This window comes from Aspergillus nomiae, assembly GCF_001204775.2.
Source record: "Aspergillus nomiae NRRL 13137 chromosome Unknown contig00577, whole genome shotgun sequence".
Taxonomy (NCBI): domain Eukaryota; kingdom Fungi; phylum Ascomycota; class Eurotiomycetes; order Eurotiales; family Aspergillaceae; genus Aspergillus; species Aspergillus nomiae.
The window spans coordinates 424-16331 of NW_015378632.1; the positions used below are offsets into that span (position 1 = coordinate 424).

The 15908-nt window shown below is 51.6% G+C and overlaps 5 protein-coding genes across 5 annotated transcripts; 2 read left to right on the forward strand and 3 right to left on the reverse strand.

Annotated features, from left to right (window-relative positions):
* Nucleotides 1-1204: 1204 nt before the first annotated feature.
* On the reverse strand, nucleotides 1205-3650 carry ANOM_010981 (acetyl/propionyl/methylcrotonyl-CoA carboxylase subunit alpha; the record flags this gene model as incomplete). Its single annotated transcript, XM_015556237.1, has 2 exons — nucleotides 1205-3395; nucleotides 3445-3650. 2 exons carry the CDS (start codon nucleotides 3648-3650, stop codon nucleotides 1205-1207), a joined length of 2397 nt encoding a protein of 798 aa, XP_015401508.1.
* A 392-nt stretch (nucleotides 3651-4042) lies between these two features.
* ANOM_010982 (acyl-CoA carboxylase subunit beta) lies at nucleotides 4043-5944 on the reverse strand (the record flags this gene model as incomplete). The annotated part of the gene is made up of 8 exons (XM_015556238.1): nucleotides 4043-4559; nucleotides 4612-4705; nucleotides 4755-5005; nucleotides 5056-5366; nucleotides 5417-5487; nucleotides 5543-5610; nucleotides 5665-5791; nucleotides 5902-5944. The coding sequence occupies 8 exons, from the start codon at nucleotides 5942-5944 to the stop codon at nucleotides 4043-4045; spliced, it is 1482 nt and encodes a 493-aa protein (XP_015401505.1).
* Nucleotides 5945-6373: 429 nt separating this feature from the next.
* Nucleotides 6374-10411, forward strand: ANOM_010983 (uncharacterized protein; the record flags this gene model as incomplete). The annotated part of the gene is made up of 7 exons (XM_015556239.1): nucleotides 6374-6728; nucleotides 6793-7071; nucleotides 7123-7162; nucleotides 7213-7922; nucleotides 7982-8321; nucleotides 8552-9007; nucleotides 9055-10411. The coding sequence occupies 7 exons, from the start codon at nucleotides 6374-6376 to the stop codon at nucleotides 10409-10411; spliced, it is 3537 nt and encodes a 1178-aa protein (XP_015401507.1).
* Nucleotides 10412-11962: 1551 nt separating this feature from the next.
* ANOM_010984 (uncharacterized protein) lies at nucleotides 11963-13276 on the reverse strand (the record flags this gene model as incomplete). The annotated part of the gene is made up of 1 exon (XM_015556240.1): nucleotides 11963-13276. One exon carries the CDS (start codon nucleotides 13274-13276, stop codon nucleotides 11963-11965), a length of 1314 nt encoding a protein of 437 aa, XP_015401506.1.
* A 1070-nt stretch (nucleotides 13277-14346) lies between these two features.
* On the forward strand, nucleotides 14347-15672 carry ANOM_010985 (uncharacterized protein; the record flags this gene model as incomplete). The annotated part of the gene is made up of 3 exons (XM_015556241.1): nucleotides 14347-14464; nucleotides 14558-14713; nucleotides 14783-15672. The coding sequence occupies 3 exons, from the start codon at nucleotides 14347-14349 to the stop codon at nucleotides 15670-15672; spliced, it is 1164 nt and encodes a 387-aa protein (XP_015401509.1).
* Between the last annotated feature and the right edge of the window lie 236 nt (nucleotides 15673-15908).

Consider the following 15908-nt stretch of genomic DNA (forward strand, 5'->3'; position numbering starts at 1 on the left):
ATTACGTAGTGTCGAAGGGCGTTATGGGGAGCTTATTAGACTCACCGCAAATATTGTCGGAGTCGATGATGATAGGGAGGGCAGGTGAGTGTCAGTTGGTCTGGTAGAGATCACCAAAGATAGAAAAACTACTCTCTCTATATAAGGCTGATGGCCCCGTGTGAGTTATAGGCCAATGCTTGGTAACAGCAATGGCGAAGCTTTGATGTCGTTTCCCCAATCCCAATTTGGGGACTAGTGGGATCCGGCTCTCATGTTATTGAGGGGTTACGTACCCAGTATTGGCAAGGCATCAGGGCAGCTGTAATCCAATCTTGCACGGTAATTATGTTCCTCTAATGCCTCTAGTTACTGGAACGGTGGACCCCGTAACCCCATATTCCGGGGGCCCGCACTGGGTGACGCCAGCCGGGGCGGGACCCGACAGAAAACCAGAGCCTGGAAATTCAGGTTATCGGGATACATGCTGCAAGCAGGGACGGGGATTCCGAAGTAATACGCGAGTTTTGTTAGGGTCGTGGAACAGTCAGGACCTTTGGAGTGTGTTTTTCAAGGTCTCCCGCAGCTGCCTAGCACATATCAATCGAATCCGCAGGACCCAGATATAATAGCCATGTTCCTTCGCGCCGCAAACAAAAGATATCGACCGCTGTCAATCCCTCGGTTTTCTTTCTCAGCTATATGTCCGTGGGCCTTTCTTTTGGTCTGTTGGCTTTGATTCCATGACAGTTCGGGATAAAACCGGGGCTCTTGAAAGCCACTGCTGCCTTTAGAAAAATTAGCTCTCTATACTCTTGAACTACCGAGAAATGTCAGGCAGAAATGGCAAACCGCTGAGATGATGCATAGAGCGTCGCGGCAGGTGGTGGGGATTGGGGTCCTCGAAAAATGACCGTGGCTCAAGGGATTGAGCAGGTCAGTCGTGACGTGTGAGTAAATAGTAATCAGCGCAGGGAGTGAGAAAGGTTTGTCCGAGTTGGCTCTATTTCCCGATGTTAAGGCTACGAAGAAGCTGAGGCGTTTCTTGGCATGGCCGTGTTTTTCATATTGCATCGATATAAGACGGGGATTGGCTTTGGATTACGGGGGGAATCTCAAGAAAGGATATTCAGCCAGGATATAAATGCCCTAATCAATCGTATTTCACCAATACGACAAGCAAGGCCACTACACGTGGAGGCCTCTTTTTAAACTAATTAAGATGCTAATGGATAGAACAAAGAATCTTCCCCTCCTCGACAGCGTCACCCTCCTTCCAAGTAGAATGGAACTGGCCGTCCGCCGACGCCGTGATGGTAACCTCCATCTTCATACTCTCGATGACCATGACGCTGTCCCCAGACTTTACCACATCCCCATTCTTCTTCAAGACTGAAAGCACTTTACATGGCATCGGCGCAGTCACATTCCGCTGCTCCTCGTCGTCCTGCTTTACAACCGCGCGAAGCCCTTCCATGAATGATAATAATGTGTCCCGTTTGAACTCGACGTACGTACCGATCGCAGGGACATGGCAAAGCACTGTCTGTGTGCGATTAGCGGAGGCGCATACCATATCAGTGCGGTGAGAGGGTGCTGCCAGGTGGGCCCGGATTCTGGACCCATTGATCGAGACTTCCATTGTGCTCGTCAGCCAGGACTCCCTTGCTGCGTAGTTTGCTTCTGCTGGTGTCCACGACTCGACCCTGACGGTGTACGGACTGCCTGGGGGTACGACCTTTCCGGTCCGAAGTGATTTGCTAATTTCATTGTACTGGGCGCTGGCCCCAGGAGTAGTATCGTCCTGGGAGACCTTGACTTCAGGGACCGGGAGAAGATAGACTTGTTTTACAGCGGTAGACACACTGCCTGCTGCCTCTGGTTGCCATACACACATAAGCGGCGCTGATGCATCCACTCCATCCGCCACCGTGTAAGGCCAGTCGACCACGGAAACAATCTCACAGTGGGCGCTGACCGGGTCGAATCGCTGGTTCCGAAACTGTCGACGAATACTGCGGAAAGGCCGCGGATTGGAGACATTGGAATTTAGACCTGCAAGTCTCCACAACAGCAGGCCTGGAAGAATCGACAGAGAGGTCCGGATTGCAACCATATCCGGGTGAGATGGTTCTCGCAACAGCTCGTCCAGGTAGGAAGACAGAAATCCGGTAGTGTATGCTGAATCCTGGAAGGCGGGATGTAACAGCGAGCTGCGCAGAAGCAGCTGGTTCGTCTTCACACCGGCACAGACAGTATGAGAAAGAACTTGAGCCATCTTCTCAATCGCCAACGCCCGTGTGGGGGCCCAGACGACGAGCTTGGCGATCATAGAGTCGAAGTATATGGACACGGAGGAGCCTGTTTGGACCGCAGTCTCGTAGCGCACGTCTCGGCCGGGCCCTAACACGCCAGATGCCGGCAGCCAGAGATGAATTTTGCCGTGCTCCGGGAAGAAATTGCGTCGAGGGTCCTCGGCACATAGGCGGCATTCAATAGCGTGGCCCTGTAGAGTGACATTATGGGCAACGGGCAGGGTAGCCAGGCTCCCTCCTGCTGCAACGTATAACTGCAGAGAGACCAGATCGACCCCCGTCACTTCTTCAGTGATAGGATGCTCAACCTGCAGCCGTGCATTGACTTCGAGAAAGTAGAAGTTGCCAGTCTGTACATCAACAACAAACTCCACCGTCCCCGCATTCTCATACCCGATCAGTTTCGCAATCCGCACGGCCGTGGCACTCATTTTCTGCCGTGTCTCTGGCGTGAGAAAGGGACAGGGAGTCTCCTCAATAACCTTCTGATGTCGTCTCTGCACCGAGCAGTCCCGGTCAAAGAACGAGACCACATCTCCATGACTATCGCCCATGATCTGGATCTCGACGTGCTTACTGCTCTCGATGTACTTTTCCAGGATACAATCCGCCGACCCGAACGATCGGTGCGCCTCAGACTGCGCTCGCTCCAGTTCAGACTGCAATTGTTTTTCCTCGCGTATAATGCGCATGCCTTTACCTCCACCCCCTGCTGAGGCTTTCAGCATCACCGGAAATCCAATCTCGGCTGCAAACTTCGCTAGCTCGGTAGCATCCTGGCTAGATCCCGAGTATCCGGGGATGAGAGGTACATCCTGCGCATGCTCTCGCAGGTAGTCCTTCGCTGTCCGTTTGTCGCCCAATGTCGACATGGCGCTGGCACTGGGTCCGATGAAGATCAGGCCAGCGTCTCGCACACGAGTCGCAAAATCGGCGTTCTCGCTCAGGTAGCCGTATCCTGGATGAATGGAGTCCGCACCGACAGACAGAGCCGTTTTGACGAGCAACTCTACATCAAGGAATGGATTACGCTGGCCTTTCTCTATGCTGCCAATCCGGACGGCCTCATCCGCGTCTTTGATATGGCCGGATGTGGCATCTCTGGCTGAGGTTAATTCTGCTCTCGTAGTTTCGGAGGGTGGCCGCATACTCATCCACGTAAACAGCGACAGATGTCATATTGAGTTTTCGACAGGTTTGAATAACGCGACAGGCAATCTCTCCACGGTTGGCAATCAGCACCTTTCGGATAATAGGGCGGCCATCCGTTCCTACTGGACAAGGTGCAACAAAGAGAGGGTTTCGGACGGGTGAGGCACCCTGGATTGGCCCATTCATTGTCGTGAGTGATACCATGGTGTATCTGCCTATGAGTGTATAGGGTATCCAGGCGGAAGTGAACAGGGTTACCTATTATTAAAATGACTGTAAGTTTATTCTCCGTCTGTTCCGTTGCCCCCGGACTGAAGATGCCGCTCCTGGTCCGGATCGGTCCGGTTTCGAGCCACCGGACCGTCAACACCACGAACATCCCACGTTCTCCAAGAAACGAGCTGTTCTAGTCCAGGGTAATCCAGAATAGGATCCCCAATCTCAGAAGTCTTCTACGAATGTTGGATGGTATCATCTACCTGAGAACTTGGCTGCTCGTGTGGGTTGCGAGGAACTGACGTAGTACAATATAATATCCTGCATTGATAGGGGTTTCATCTCCATGCTACATATCTTAACAATCTTGAGGAGAAGAACTAAATCCTAGCCAAAAGTTTATGCGTCTCCGTCCCCTGCACCCCCGGCAGAGCTACGACCTCCAAACACATCCCTAGCACATCTCGCGTATCTCTCGGGTCAATAACGCCATCGTCAACCAACATCGAACTTGTCGCATAGCACTCACTGTCCCGCTGAGCGGCATCCCTGAATGACTGCACCTGTTTCTTCAATTCCTCCGGCGACAGAACCTCGCCCTTGGATTTGGCGCTTGAAATCCGCACCGTCTCCATGACCCCAGCTAGCTGATCAGGGCCCAACACACTGCAGCGGCCGGTCGGCCAGGTAAATATAAAGCGAGGGTTGTAGGATCGACCGCACATGGCATAGTTCCCTGCTCCATACGACGCACCTAGGATAATGGAGATATGTGGCACGGTAGAGCAACTAACGGCCGAGACAAGCTGGGCGCCCGTTTTGATGATTCCAGCGTGCTCGGCTTTGGCGCCGACCATGAAGCCAGTGACGTTGTGGAGGAAGATAATGGGCGTGTTTCTAGAAAGTTAGTATATAAAGAATTGACATCCCAAAAGGTTCAGGCTCGTACTGTTGATTACACATGCGAATAAACTGCGCTGTCTTGGCTGCTTCGTTAGGATTGATTACTGAGATTTGGTTCGCGACGATACCGACGGGAGAACCTAGTCCATGTTAAAGGCATCCCACAGGTTAGCATTGTGAAAAACATACCTAGAATATGCGCCCATGCTGTTATCATATTTGGTCCATACTTGGGTTTGAACAGGGATAGACGCGAATCATCAACAATCCGCAGCAATACCTCCTGCATGTCGAAAGGTTTGCGGATATCCGGGTTCACAATCGACAGGAGATCTTCAACGGGATACCGTGGAGCGACAGGTGGGATCAGCGCAGGCAATAGCGGGGATCGTTCGTGGAGCGAGGCAACCCATTCCCGAGCCTTGACGATGGCGTCAAATCTATGCCCTTTGTCAGTACCCGGTTGGGATCGCATGAAGGGTATACACACTCGTCCACCGCAATCTGGTCAGCCAGGCCGGTAATTGTCGCGTGAACCCTGGCTCCGCCCAATTCCTCGGCCCCAATCACCTCCCCCGTAGCCATCTTTACCAGTGGGGGACCTCCGAGGAATGCCTGGGCTTGGTTTTCGACAAAGATTGTATAGTCTGAGAGCGCAGGATGATAGGCACCGCCGGCAGTTGAGGAGCCAAACACAATCGCACACGACGGCTTTCCGTGCGCAGTGCGGACTGCGAGATCTCGGAAGAGTTGGCCACCCTTGTGGAATACTCGGAACTGCTGGGGAAGAAAGACACCCGCCTACAAACATTAGACTTCACGGATAAGCGGACTGGAAGAGACGGTGTTACCGATTGGACTAATGAAATAAGAGGTAGGTCATTCTCGAAGGCAATCTGCATCACACGGTTTACCTTCGCGACTTCGGTCTGTCAGATTTATCTACCTGTCATCGAGATTTGAAGCTTGATACACACCTGTCATTTCATTCCAGGCGCCGCCACTCTGCGTTGGGATATGCGACATGACAAAGGATGGCCGCCCACTAACAGTCACTCAATGAAAACGCTTCTGACAAATGATGGCGAGCACGACCCACCTGACGTTGCCTATTCCTGCAATCAAGTTCGCGCAGGGCGTCGAGTCCTCATTGCCGAAGCCCGCAAAGCATCCCACTTCCAGAAACGGGGAATCCTGGTCCAAAAGCAGGGCCACTCTGTCTCGGGCTACGCATGGTTAGTCGCACAGCTTAGATACGGGGGTTGGTTGACTTGCGCAACAACTGGCACCTGCTTTGGTGCCGTCTCAGTGAAGCACCATTGCCCTCTGCACTGACTTGCCTCAGGGAATCTTCGAATCGCTCCAGAACCGGTTCCCATCTGGCTTTGTTCTGTTGGAACTGTTCCCCCCGGAGGTCGAGGCGGGAGTTGACTACGGGAAACAGTGATGTGGCAGGCATGATAAACAATAGCGAAGATGGTTATGATTGAACGTTGCAATACGACGGTTAATGGAAGAGTTCTTGTTGTTTTGATTCCGTCAAGCTAGAGGGCACAGCTTCGATTCCGCTGCCCGGTCCGAACCCCGGTGGTCGTCCGTCCAGGGCTGTGGAGGCCGGACAGCAGGTCCACATGCACTTCCCCGCTTGACCGGGTAAGCAGGAAAATATTAAAGATGTATTATATGCGCTAGAATGTGTGCTGCTCCGAGGGGTCTGTATACATTGGACGGGCTCGCCTCCTTTCCCTCAGCTCACCTGACCTTAGCCGAGATCAAGTACGCTTCTCATTTCCTTACAAAGTTCCATCATGGCTGCCCAGCTATCGCTCGTCCACGGCCCGAAAGAGCCCGAGCTCCTGATAAATACAACTTTATGCGATCTCATTCATGAACAGGCGGGTCGCTACGGTGATCGTGCGGCCGTGATTGTCCCTTGGCAATCCGTCCGACTGTCCTATCGCGATCTTGCGACTCGAAGTAAAGCGGTAGCAAAGGCACTATTAGAGACGGGTCTCCAACACGGGGATGGCATAGGGATCATGGATGGGAACAGCTCCGAATACGTGGAGGTCTTCATGGGGGCAGCACGAATTGGGTGTCCGGTTGTCGTACTGAACAATACGTACACCCCGGAGGAGTTGAAGAACGCCGTACACCGAAGCTGTAGGTATCTGGCCACACTCGATCGCGATAATTGGCAAGGGTATACGCTGATGATCAACACGAGGTTGCACGCTGGTCTTCATTGCACCTAGTATCGGATCTCGAAGCCTAGCTGGCCATATCGGGGTTCTCCGAGGTCATCAAGATCGCAACCCAGAGCTCCCAAAGCTTCGAGGGGTGGTTTGCTTGAGGGGGGATGTTGGCGGTGCGCGAGGTGTCCTGTTAGAGTCATATGCACAATTCACAGTGAGGGGCAGTACAGTGCACGATGGAGATGCGCTGCTTGCACAAGCAGAGCGGGGCCTTGCACCGGAAGATGTGCTGAACTTGCAGTTCACATCCGGTCGGTAAATCGGTTGTCCAACTCCATGAATCATTTCTGACCCTGTCCCAGGTACGACAGGCTCCCCAAAAGCCGCTATGTTAACCAATATGTACGTCTGACATAGTGGTACTACTACAACGACAGCTAATATCCCCGCAGCAACATCATCAACAATGCACGTTTCGTCGGCAACGCCATGCGCCTCACACCGGAGGATGTCATCTGTTGTGGCCCGCCTTTATTCCACTGTTTTGGCCTTGTAATGGGTCTGCTAGCCTCGTTCTGCTACGGAAGCTCTATCCTCTTCCCTTCCGATCATTTCCGCGCCAGCAGCATTGTGGATGCCGTCATGACCGAGGATGCCACGGTAATCCTAGGAGTGCCTACCATGTTTGTAGCTGAATTGGAGGTCATTGCAAAAACAGGACAGCGACCACGACGCCTCAGGACCGGGCTCGCATCGGGATCAGCAGTGTCCCAGAACCTGATGCACCAGCTGCGTGAGCTTATGGGGTGCGATAAGATGCTGATTGCCTATGGAATGACAGAGACAAGCCCGGTGAATTTTATTACGTCGTTGGATGACCCGGAGGACAAGCGGACGGCCACTATTGGGAGGGTGATGCCTCATACCGCGGTGAAAGTAATTGACCAGAACGGCAGGATTGTGCCCCGGGGTCAAAGAGGTGAGCTGTGCATCAGCGGCTACGCGTTGCAGAAAGGATATTTTCGAAATGAGGAAAAGACGAGGGAGGTGATGAGGAGGGATGAAAATGGGGTGCTCTGGATGCACACCGGGGACGAAGTCATGCTGGATGAGCAAGGATACGGACATATCACCGGTCGTATCAAGGACATTATCATCCGAGGTGAGTGATTCAGTTACGAGAGGCCTAAAGACTGAATCAATCGCTCATTGAACAACCAGGGGGGGAGAATATTTTCCCCCGTGAGATTGAGGATCAGCTGATGTCGCACCCCTCGATCAGTGAAGCCAGTGTTATAGGCATTAAGGACGAGCGATACGGAGAGGTTGTTGGATGCGTCTTGAAAGCTGCTGTGGGGTGCCAGAGAATCTCGGATCCCGAAGTCAAACAATGGGTCAGTGACAGGCTCGGTCGTCACAAGACCCCCCATCATGTGTTCTGGTTGGGAGAGCGTGGAATGGGAGACGACTTTCCCAAGACTGGCAGTGGAAAGCACCAGAAGCACCTCCTACGGGAGATTGTGAATCGGCTGGTAAAAGAGCGGCATATTGGAGCCAGACTGTAGAGCACAGATTCTTATGTTGACCCACATCCTCTACTACCAGTAGTAGTAGCAGTACTTAGTAGGATAGATCAGAGCAAACCAATCACAGAGCATACATAAGCGGACCTCGCAGGGTCGGTCCGGGGTACGGAAGCCGGAGAGATCCGGGGACAAAGGCCGGTCCGGGGAACGGATTGCCAACAACTATATCCACAGCCAGAATCCGCGCAAAATAGCACATTGATAGTATGGATGAATCAAAGACAATGTCATCAGCCACACCATCCGTACGAATAGTCGAGGTCGGGCCCCGCGATGGACTCCAAAATATTCGGGACCCAGTGGACACGACGACCAAACTAGAGCTGATTAGTCGACTACGAGCAACAGGACTCCAGACCATCGAATTAACCTCAGTCGTCTCCCCTCGAGCAATTCCCCAGCTGGCAGACTGTCGGCAGGTCATGCAAAATCCAATGATTCAGCAATTATTACGCACCTCGGACCTCCGTCTGCCGATTCTTGTTCCGAACCTCAAAGGCTTTCAGATCGCCGTCCAGCATGGGGTCCGAGAGGTTGCGGTCTTTGTCAGCGCCACAGAGGGGTTTAGTCGAGCCAACATAAATGGCACCGTCGAAGAGGGACTAGCGAGAGCGAAGCAGGTGGCATCTGCTGCAGTGAACGCTAACATTGCGGTCCGAGGGTGAGTCGAGAAACGACCGAGAATCCAGCTTCCTCTAATGATTCCAGCTACGTATCGTGTATATTTGCAGACCCGTATGACGGCCCGACGCCGACATCCTCGGTGCTCCTTTGCGCAAGGACACTCCTTGAAGCTGGGTGCTACGAGGTGAGCCTCGGCGATACCTTGGGAGTGGGCACTCCTCTCGAGGTCCGTCGCCTCGTTACATATCTGAAGGATAATGACATACCGCTCGAGCAACTCGCAGGCCATTTCCATGATACTTACGGGGGAGCGGTAGCGAACGTGTGGGAGGCCTACAAGTGTGGTGTTCGGGTATTTGACAGCAGCGTGGCTGGGCTTGGTGGCTGCCCGTTTGCGCCTGGGGCAAAGGGTAATGTCGCGTCAGAGGATCTAGTCTATATGTTTCAGAAGTCTGGAGTCGATACGGGAGTAGACTTGTTGAAACTGGCGGAGACCGGGGCCTGGATATCGGAGCGACTGACTAAATCAAACTCCAGCCGCGCGGGACCAGCGTTGATCGTGAAGCACAAGTTGACTCAACAATCAGCGAATGCAACTAACCTGCAATGGATGGTCGTCGGAGAAACCGAAGGACTGCTCCTGTCCCGAAGCGGTGTGAATTTGAAAATCACTTTGAACCGTCCAAAGAATGGCAACGCTCTCTCTGCGGCATTGACAGATGAACTCACAACAGTAATCAAGAACGCCAACGCGGACCCATCAATCACCCGCATCGTTCTCACTGGCAGCGGGAAGTTCTTCTGCACAGGAATGAATCTGGCCAAAGGAAGTACCCCCGTGGCTCAGGGAGGGTCAACAAGTGATACACAATATGACAGGCTTGTCAATCTCTTGGAAGCTATCGACCAGAGTCCCAAAGTAACTATCGCGTGTCTGAACGGGCCTGCATTTGGTGGTGGCGTCGGGCTTGCGTTCGCCTGCGACATGCGACTGGCCGCTAAAGCCACGACCATGACCCTGAGCGAAGTAAAGCTAGGCTTGTGCCCAGCAACCATCTCCAAATATGTCATTCGAGAATGGGGGATTCCTTTCGCTCGAGAAGCCATGCTGTCTGCGCGGTCGGTGACAGCGGCTGAACTCAAGACACGAGGGCTCGTCATGGAGCTTGCAGAAGATGCCGAGCAGCTGTCGATGATGTTAGATGGCTTCCTTACCCGACTTAAAATCGCTTCATCAGCAGCATCCCGGATGTCGAAGGATTTGGTGAGGCTTGCATGGGTGCATGGTGGAAAGGATGAGCAGGCGAGGGGGGTCAAGGAGTTATTCGATGAGATGATGAAGCCTGGTGCGGACGGATCCTACGGTGTAAACAAGTTCCAGGCCAAACACCCGGTGGACTGGGACGCGTACCATCTGCAACGATCAAAGGCGCGGTTGTAGAAATACCACTATCGGCACAACGATGAACTACATCTGTGAATTCCTTGAAATCTGATAAGGCCTAGGGTTAGGATTATTAGGTAATTTAGATCTAGGTCTTTTCTAATTAATTCCTAGATCTATAGTCAGTTCTGATCTATGGAAACTTTCTTTATTAAAATTTTTATTATCGATTAAAACTATAGAAGGTGAAGATATCCTGGATATAGGGGTAAAACCCCTAGTAGATGGCCCTAAATTAAAGTTAAATATTTCTTTAGTTAGTGGTGTAGGTGGTAAAGTACCTGAAACTTTATTATCTTTTTCAATTTCAATTCGCTGATTTGAATTATTTAGATCTAGGAAATTTAGGTCTAGATCTTTAATCTCCAATTAGTTATATAAATCAGGATCTTAACCAGTTACATTAATAATTTGATGTAGTTCAATTTAATTTAGGGCTTCGGTATGTCGGTGCAATTCTCTCTCATCAGAATCCCCGATCTTCTGCTAATTTTGGGTATCAGGTATCGTTGCTGGCGTCGGTGGTTTATTGTACAAGATTACCAGTTACGATCTCTAGCGTCTATCGCAACAATTCCATGCCACTTCCTCGACAATCTTCATCTAAATCACAGTAGCATCAAGACTACCAGTAGGTCCTTGATCTAATTTGTTGGTCCTCCATTCAATGATGCTGTCGCTAGAAACGACCAACGGCAATCAGCGGCGAAGCTCGGCAGAAAATGATCTGTAATGCAGTGGAGGGAGCTTTGAGCTGATTTATTATGCTAAGAGTGACGTCTTGCTGGACGTACTCTTCCAGGATCCACGTATCCTTGTTGCAGACATCCCGTGCGCCGAGAGTTTAGACTTATAATCCCCAGTTCGAAAGCTCCTCACCCACTTTCTTGGGGTGCCAAGACATATATGTCCTTAAAGGATGAGCACGGCCTGAGCGAAGTTATAACGGCGCGGTTGGAATTGTGGTAGAAAGAATGGAAGGATCAGACAACCGATTTCTTGGAAGTTGCATTGTTGTTGTTCAATTTTAGTCACCACCTGTCAAAGGGCAAGTAGGCTGCAGAGCAGTTTGCCAAGGGTCCAATCGAGTTTGTGCAAGAGGCTGAGCCCCAGGGGAGGGATTGGTATAGGAACTAACAGGGATCTAGGGTGTACGATACCTTACAGAGGGTGAGCTAGGCAGATCGCAGCAAGTGGAACGTGAGACTCTGCGATGGATACGGAGACTTGTTGTGCTGTGACTAGCTTGAGCGACTAGGGGGTCTTGGGCAACTTAGCGGATTTTAAGGCTTACTTTGATAGTCTAGAAGCAGACAAAGATAAGGAGTCGTCGTCTCTGTGGCGCTATTTTGTGATACCCATTTTCAACACCAATGGACGAGCACATTAGGCTGGATCAAGTAGGGTAATTTCCTCCGCGAGAAGATGATTAATTCGAAAGGACATAGTAAATACAATGAATATCAGCTTGATTCCTCAACAACCATACTAACTACCGCAAACCAATTGTAAGCCTGGTTTGCCTGGTGGTCCTCTGCTCAAGAAATTTCACCACTTCTCGGCCAACTTTGCTTTCTTGCTTGCATGAGAGTAATCAACCAGGTCAAATAGATTACCGTTGGTGGTATTAGTGTCATTACGGCCGAGCGAGCCTAGGCCAAAATTCTGAATGGCACCGCGCAGCATGCCGTAAAGAGTTAAATAGCTATCATCGGTCGTGTTAGGGGTAATGCCAGCCCCGAAGAGGATCGTGGTGATGTGATTGTCGTTGTTGGGAGACGCATCGTCGTCGTTCCACCAGGTAGCCTCGTCGAAGGTGGCAACCACCAGAGTGCCTTGAGCCTCTAGCTCGGGTAGGTACAGGTCCAAGAATGAGTTGAGCCACTCACCGCCAGTGTTCGGCTGGTTAAAGTAGTTACTGTCCGAGGTGGGGTCATGGGCGTTGTGAAGCATATCCGGTACGTAGAACGAATACTCTGGCAGAGTGTGTGACATGACGTGATCAGTAAAGGTGTTATTCGCGCTGTAGATCTTGCTGCAGCGATCGTATCTGCTCGTATAGGAACTAAATAGCAGGGCCGGAACATCAAGGCGGCGATACACCTGAGACCACCAGGTCGGGTTGGTGTTATCGATAGGACCATTGAACATGTAGTTGTTGCAGTCATTGGGACCCCGGTGAGTGGCAATAGGATTGTACCACTCGGCGTAGGTACCATAAGAGACGCCCTTGTCCTCGAGAAGATCGTAGATGGTAGTGGCGTTCACATGGTAGAAATCCTCATGGGCCATACCGAAGAAATCCCCGGCGACGATCGCAGCATAGTTGGGCAGGGACGGGTGGGTAATAGCGTAGCTCCTCCTGAGCAGTTTACCACGGGTAGCCAGCAATTTCCAGTAGGCTTGGCCCATGGTCCAGTCGTAGACCTCGTTCTCGAAGATGATATGAAGAATTTTCTTGAACTTGCCCTCGCACTGATTGTCTGCGCAAGCATTGTTCGGCGAGGGGGAAGTCTTGAACAGCTTGGAGCTATTTATCGTCTTGGGAGTCCCTTCGTTGATCAGGAAGAAAGGAAACTTGCCAGTCGCACCGTCGGGAATGAGATAGCTGTCCTTGGCGCTGTAACCAGTGAAGTTGCTACCGCTGACGGTGTCATTGTTCACCGACCATGAGTAGTAGCCGTGGTAATGCTCTGGTTCGAAGGGAGGTTTATAAGAGAAGGGATAGCTTGCCACGGCTGGGTCATCTTGCTTAAAGACGTTGCCGCCAGTGTAGGGCACTTCATTAGCGGGAAGAGCATACTGGGCAGTCGCCGTCGAGACGAGGGCCAGAACTGAAGCCACGTTACCCAGACAGGGCATCCTTGCTAGCGGGGAGATTTGACAGAGTCTTCAAAGAAAGAGCAGTGGCAGAATGCAGCTCTCTCTGTAAGGCAATGGGGGATCGATAAGGTCATAAGTCCTATCTTTATACTTCGTACCCTGTTCACGGAGATTGTACCACGCATCCGGCGTCTTGGTATTTTCGTGGAAACGGGCTCTCGGCGCCGATTTCGTGGACCCCTTCTGCCTGGCTGCAGCCCGGTGATGCAATTACAATATTGCGCTCAGCACGTGGCACTGATAGCGCCGTCGCTCGATTATTCTGGCCTAGGTCAGAGGCGTGCATGGGCTAAGCTTTCTGGCTCAGCTTTGGATGTTGGGGTCCAAGCCACTACCGGCCGCCATCCAAAGCCACACGTGTGCTCGGCGAGACTTCTGGCTTGCGACCACTTCCAAGAGAGCCCACCTGACAGAAATCATCATGAAGAAGCCTAATTTCCACTATCCCCAAATTTAAAGAAGGGAGGGAATGTTTCGGCCACTAACACCATCTTGGGAGGTCATCCGGCGAACGACCCCCACACTACTGCCATGTCGGGTTCTTCTTGGGTTAGCTTGCCAGGGAGCCAAGCTTCGGTCACGTTGCTCAAGCCTTGGTCAAGCTTTGGTCAAGCTTTCTACCACACCCGCGTGAGTCTGCCCACTTTCAGGAACAACCTCTTTGCGACCATCCAACGGTTCCTCCACGTGGCACGCGCTCCTCTCGACAGGCACGAGTGCGGCTTCCGTGCGACACGTGAAAGCGATGCAACCTGCCATTGGCTCCTGCAAAATTCCGAGGCTTTTCCAGAATGCCAAACCCGGAAACTTGTCGTCGTCTATTAACTCTATTTCGGTCAATGTACTTGCCTTGCCACCCGGTCCCTGGATATCGGCGCATGAAACGACTCGATCTAAGAACAAGGTCGCAAAGTCCTCCGAAGGAGATCATCTTTTTTTTTCCAGACTAGGTTTGTCCCTCGCGGTTCATAAATAAACGCAGGGACACCTCACTTTGCAAAATAGATCTACTGCGAGCACTGTTACGGAATTCAACTTTTGCTTCCAAAATGCCAGTCGGTTCTTGGATTGCTCTGGCCCTGGGGCTTGCCGTGGCTACTTCGGCCGCCCCCAACTCCATCGAGGCGCCAATTGGTGCCGCTAAACTCACAGTTGCTCTGCTCGGAGGTAAGACATCTCGTTCTTTTGCCAACGACACATCATGGCTATAAACAAAGATGAGAGACGGAGATTAACGTTACGATCATCTTGATTGTATAGACTATGGCTGGACTGGCTGGCAGCCTCTGCCTCTGGACTTTTGTAATAATGTCTTGCCTAGACTCAAGGCGGACGGTGTCGATATCCCTCGCGAGATACAGAACGATTGCGATGCTGGTGACCGCAACGCTATATCGAATGCTACAATCGAAGAGAGTAAGTCCTCATAGTGATTCATTCAGAACCCGGGGAGGACAAAAGGAGAAACATTAACGTCGTCTGTAGCCAAGACTGCCCAGTATATCGAGCAGGTGTGTCTTATGAAGAACTGTTCCGCCTTCGTGTCCGTCGGCGACAACTTTTACGACAGCGGTGTCGACTTTACCTCGATCGGTATTCAGCGCTTCTATGAGGGATGGCGTGATATGTATGTGGGTGAGGCGTTTGATGGCAAGCCCTGGTACCAGGCTATTGGTAACCATGACGTTGTCGTGGGTAAAGCCGGTGTTGAATTCCAAACTCATATTGCCCCCTTGATGGATGATCGCTGGTTCTTCGGCCACGATAAGCTGCCTTACTATACCTATGATCTCAAGGGCTCCAACTGGACTGCAACCTTTGCTGTTGTCGATTCGGATTGCTTTATCAACGATTACCAGAAGAGCACATCCGTCTACAACACCGACTACGTCATCGAGTGTCACAAGGACACCCAGACGCAGATTGAATTCCTGCGTAAGTCCTTCGAGGAGTCTGACGCTACCTGGAAGATCCTCCAGATCCACCATGGTTACATCTCTTCCTCGGGCAACTACACGGAGCTAGCCCCACTAATGGATATCGTGCGCGAGCACAAAGGTGTGGTCATCAATGGTCACGATCACTGTATGGCTCACTACCAGTATCAGGGCTTAGACTTCGTGCTCACTGGTGGTGCCGGTTACGCCGAGGCTGGCGACTGCAACTTTGGCGTGCCTCTCGGCCCTTTCGCCAAGTGGCTCGGCGCTGACGCCCAGCAGGCTGCGAATGGCTTTGTCACTCTTGATATTACCTCCGAGTCCTTGCAGTTCGAGTACTACGCCCGTGACATGCAGCTGAAGGGTACTGACTACTACCCTGTGGCCAATGACATTAAGCCTTCGTACAGCTTCACCGTCACCGAACACGCCGCTTAAAACACGAATCAGAGGATTGGAAAGCGCTTCTAGGTCAACGGTTTCTTCAGAGAAAAGACAGAGTGTACAATATGTGAAGTGGTGAAGTGGTGCAGGTAAAACGGCGTATATAGCGTAGATTCATGTTAGATAGTAACTAGCTAATAACAGTGAAATAAGTTAGCCTTTAATAGACTGTGGCAAGATCCGCCATGTCCATGGATATCCGCAATCCACATCCGTAAATTGTGGATTTG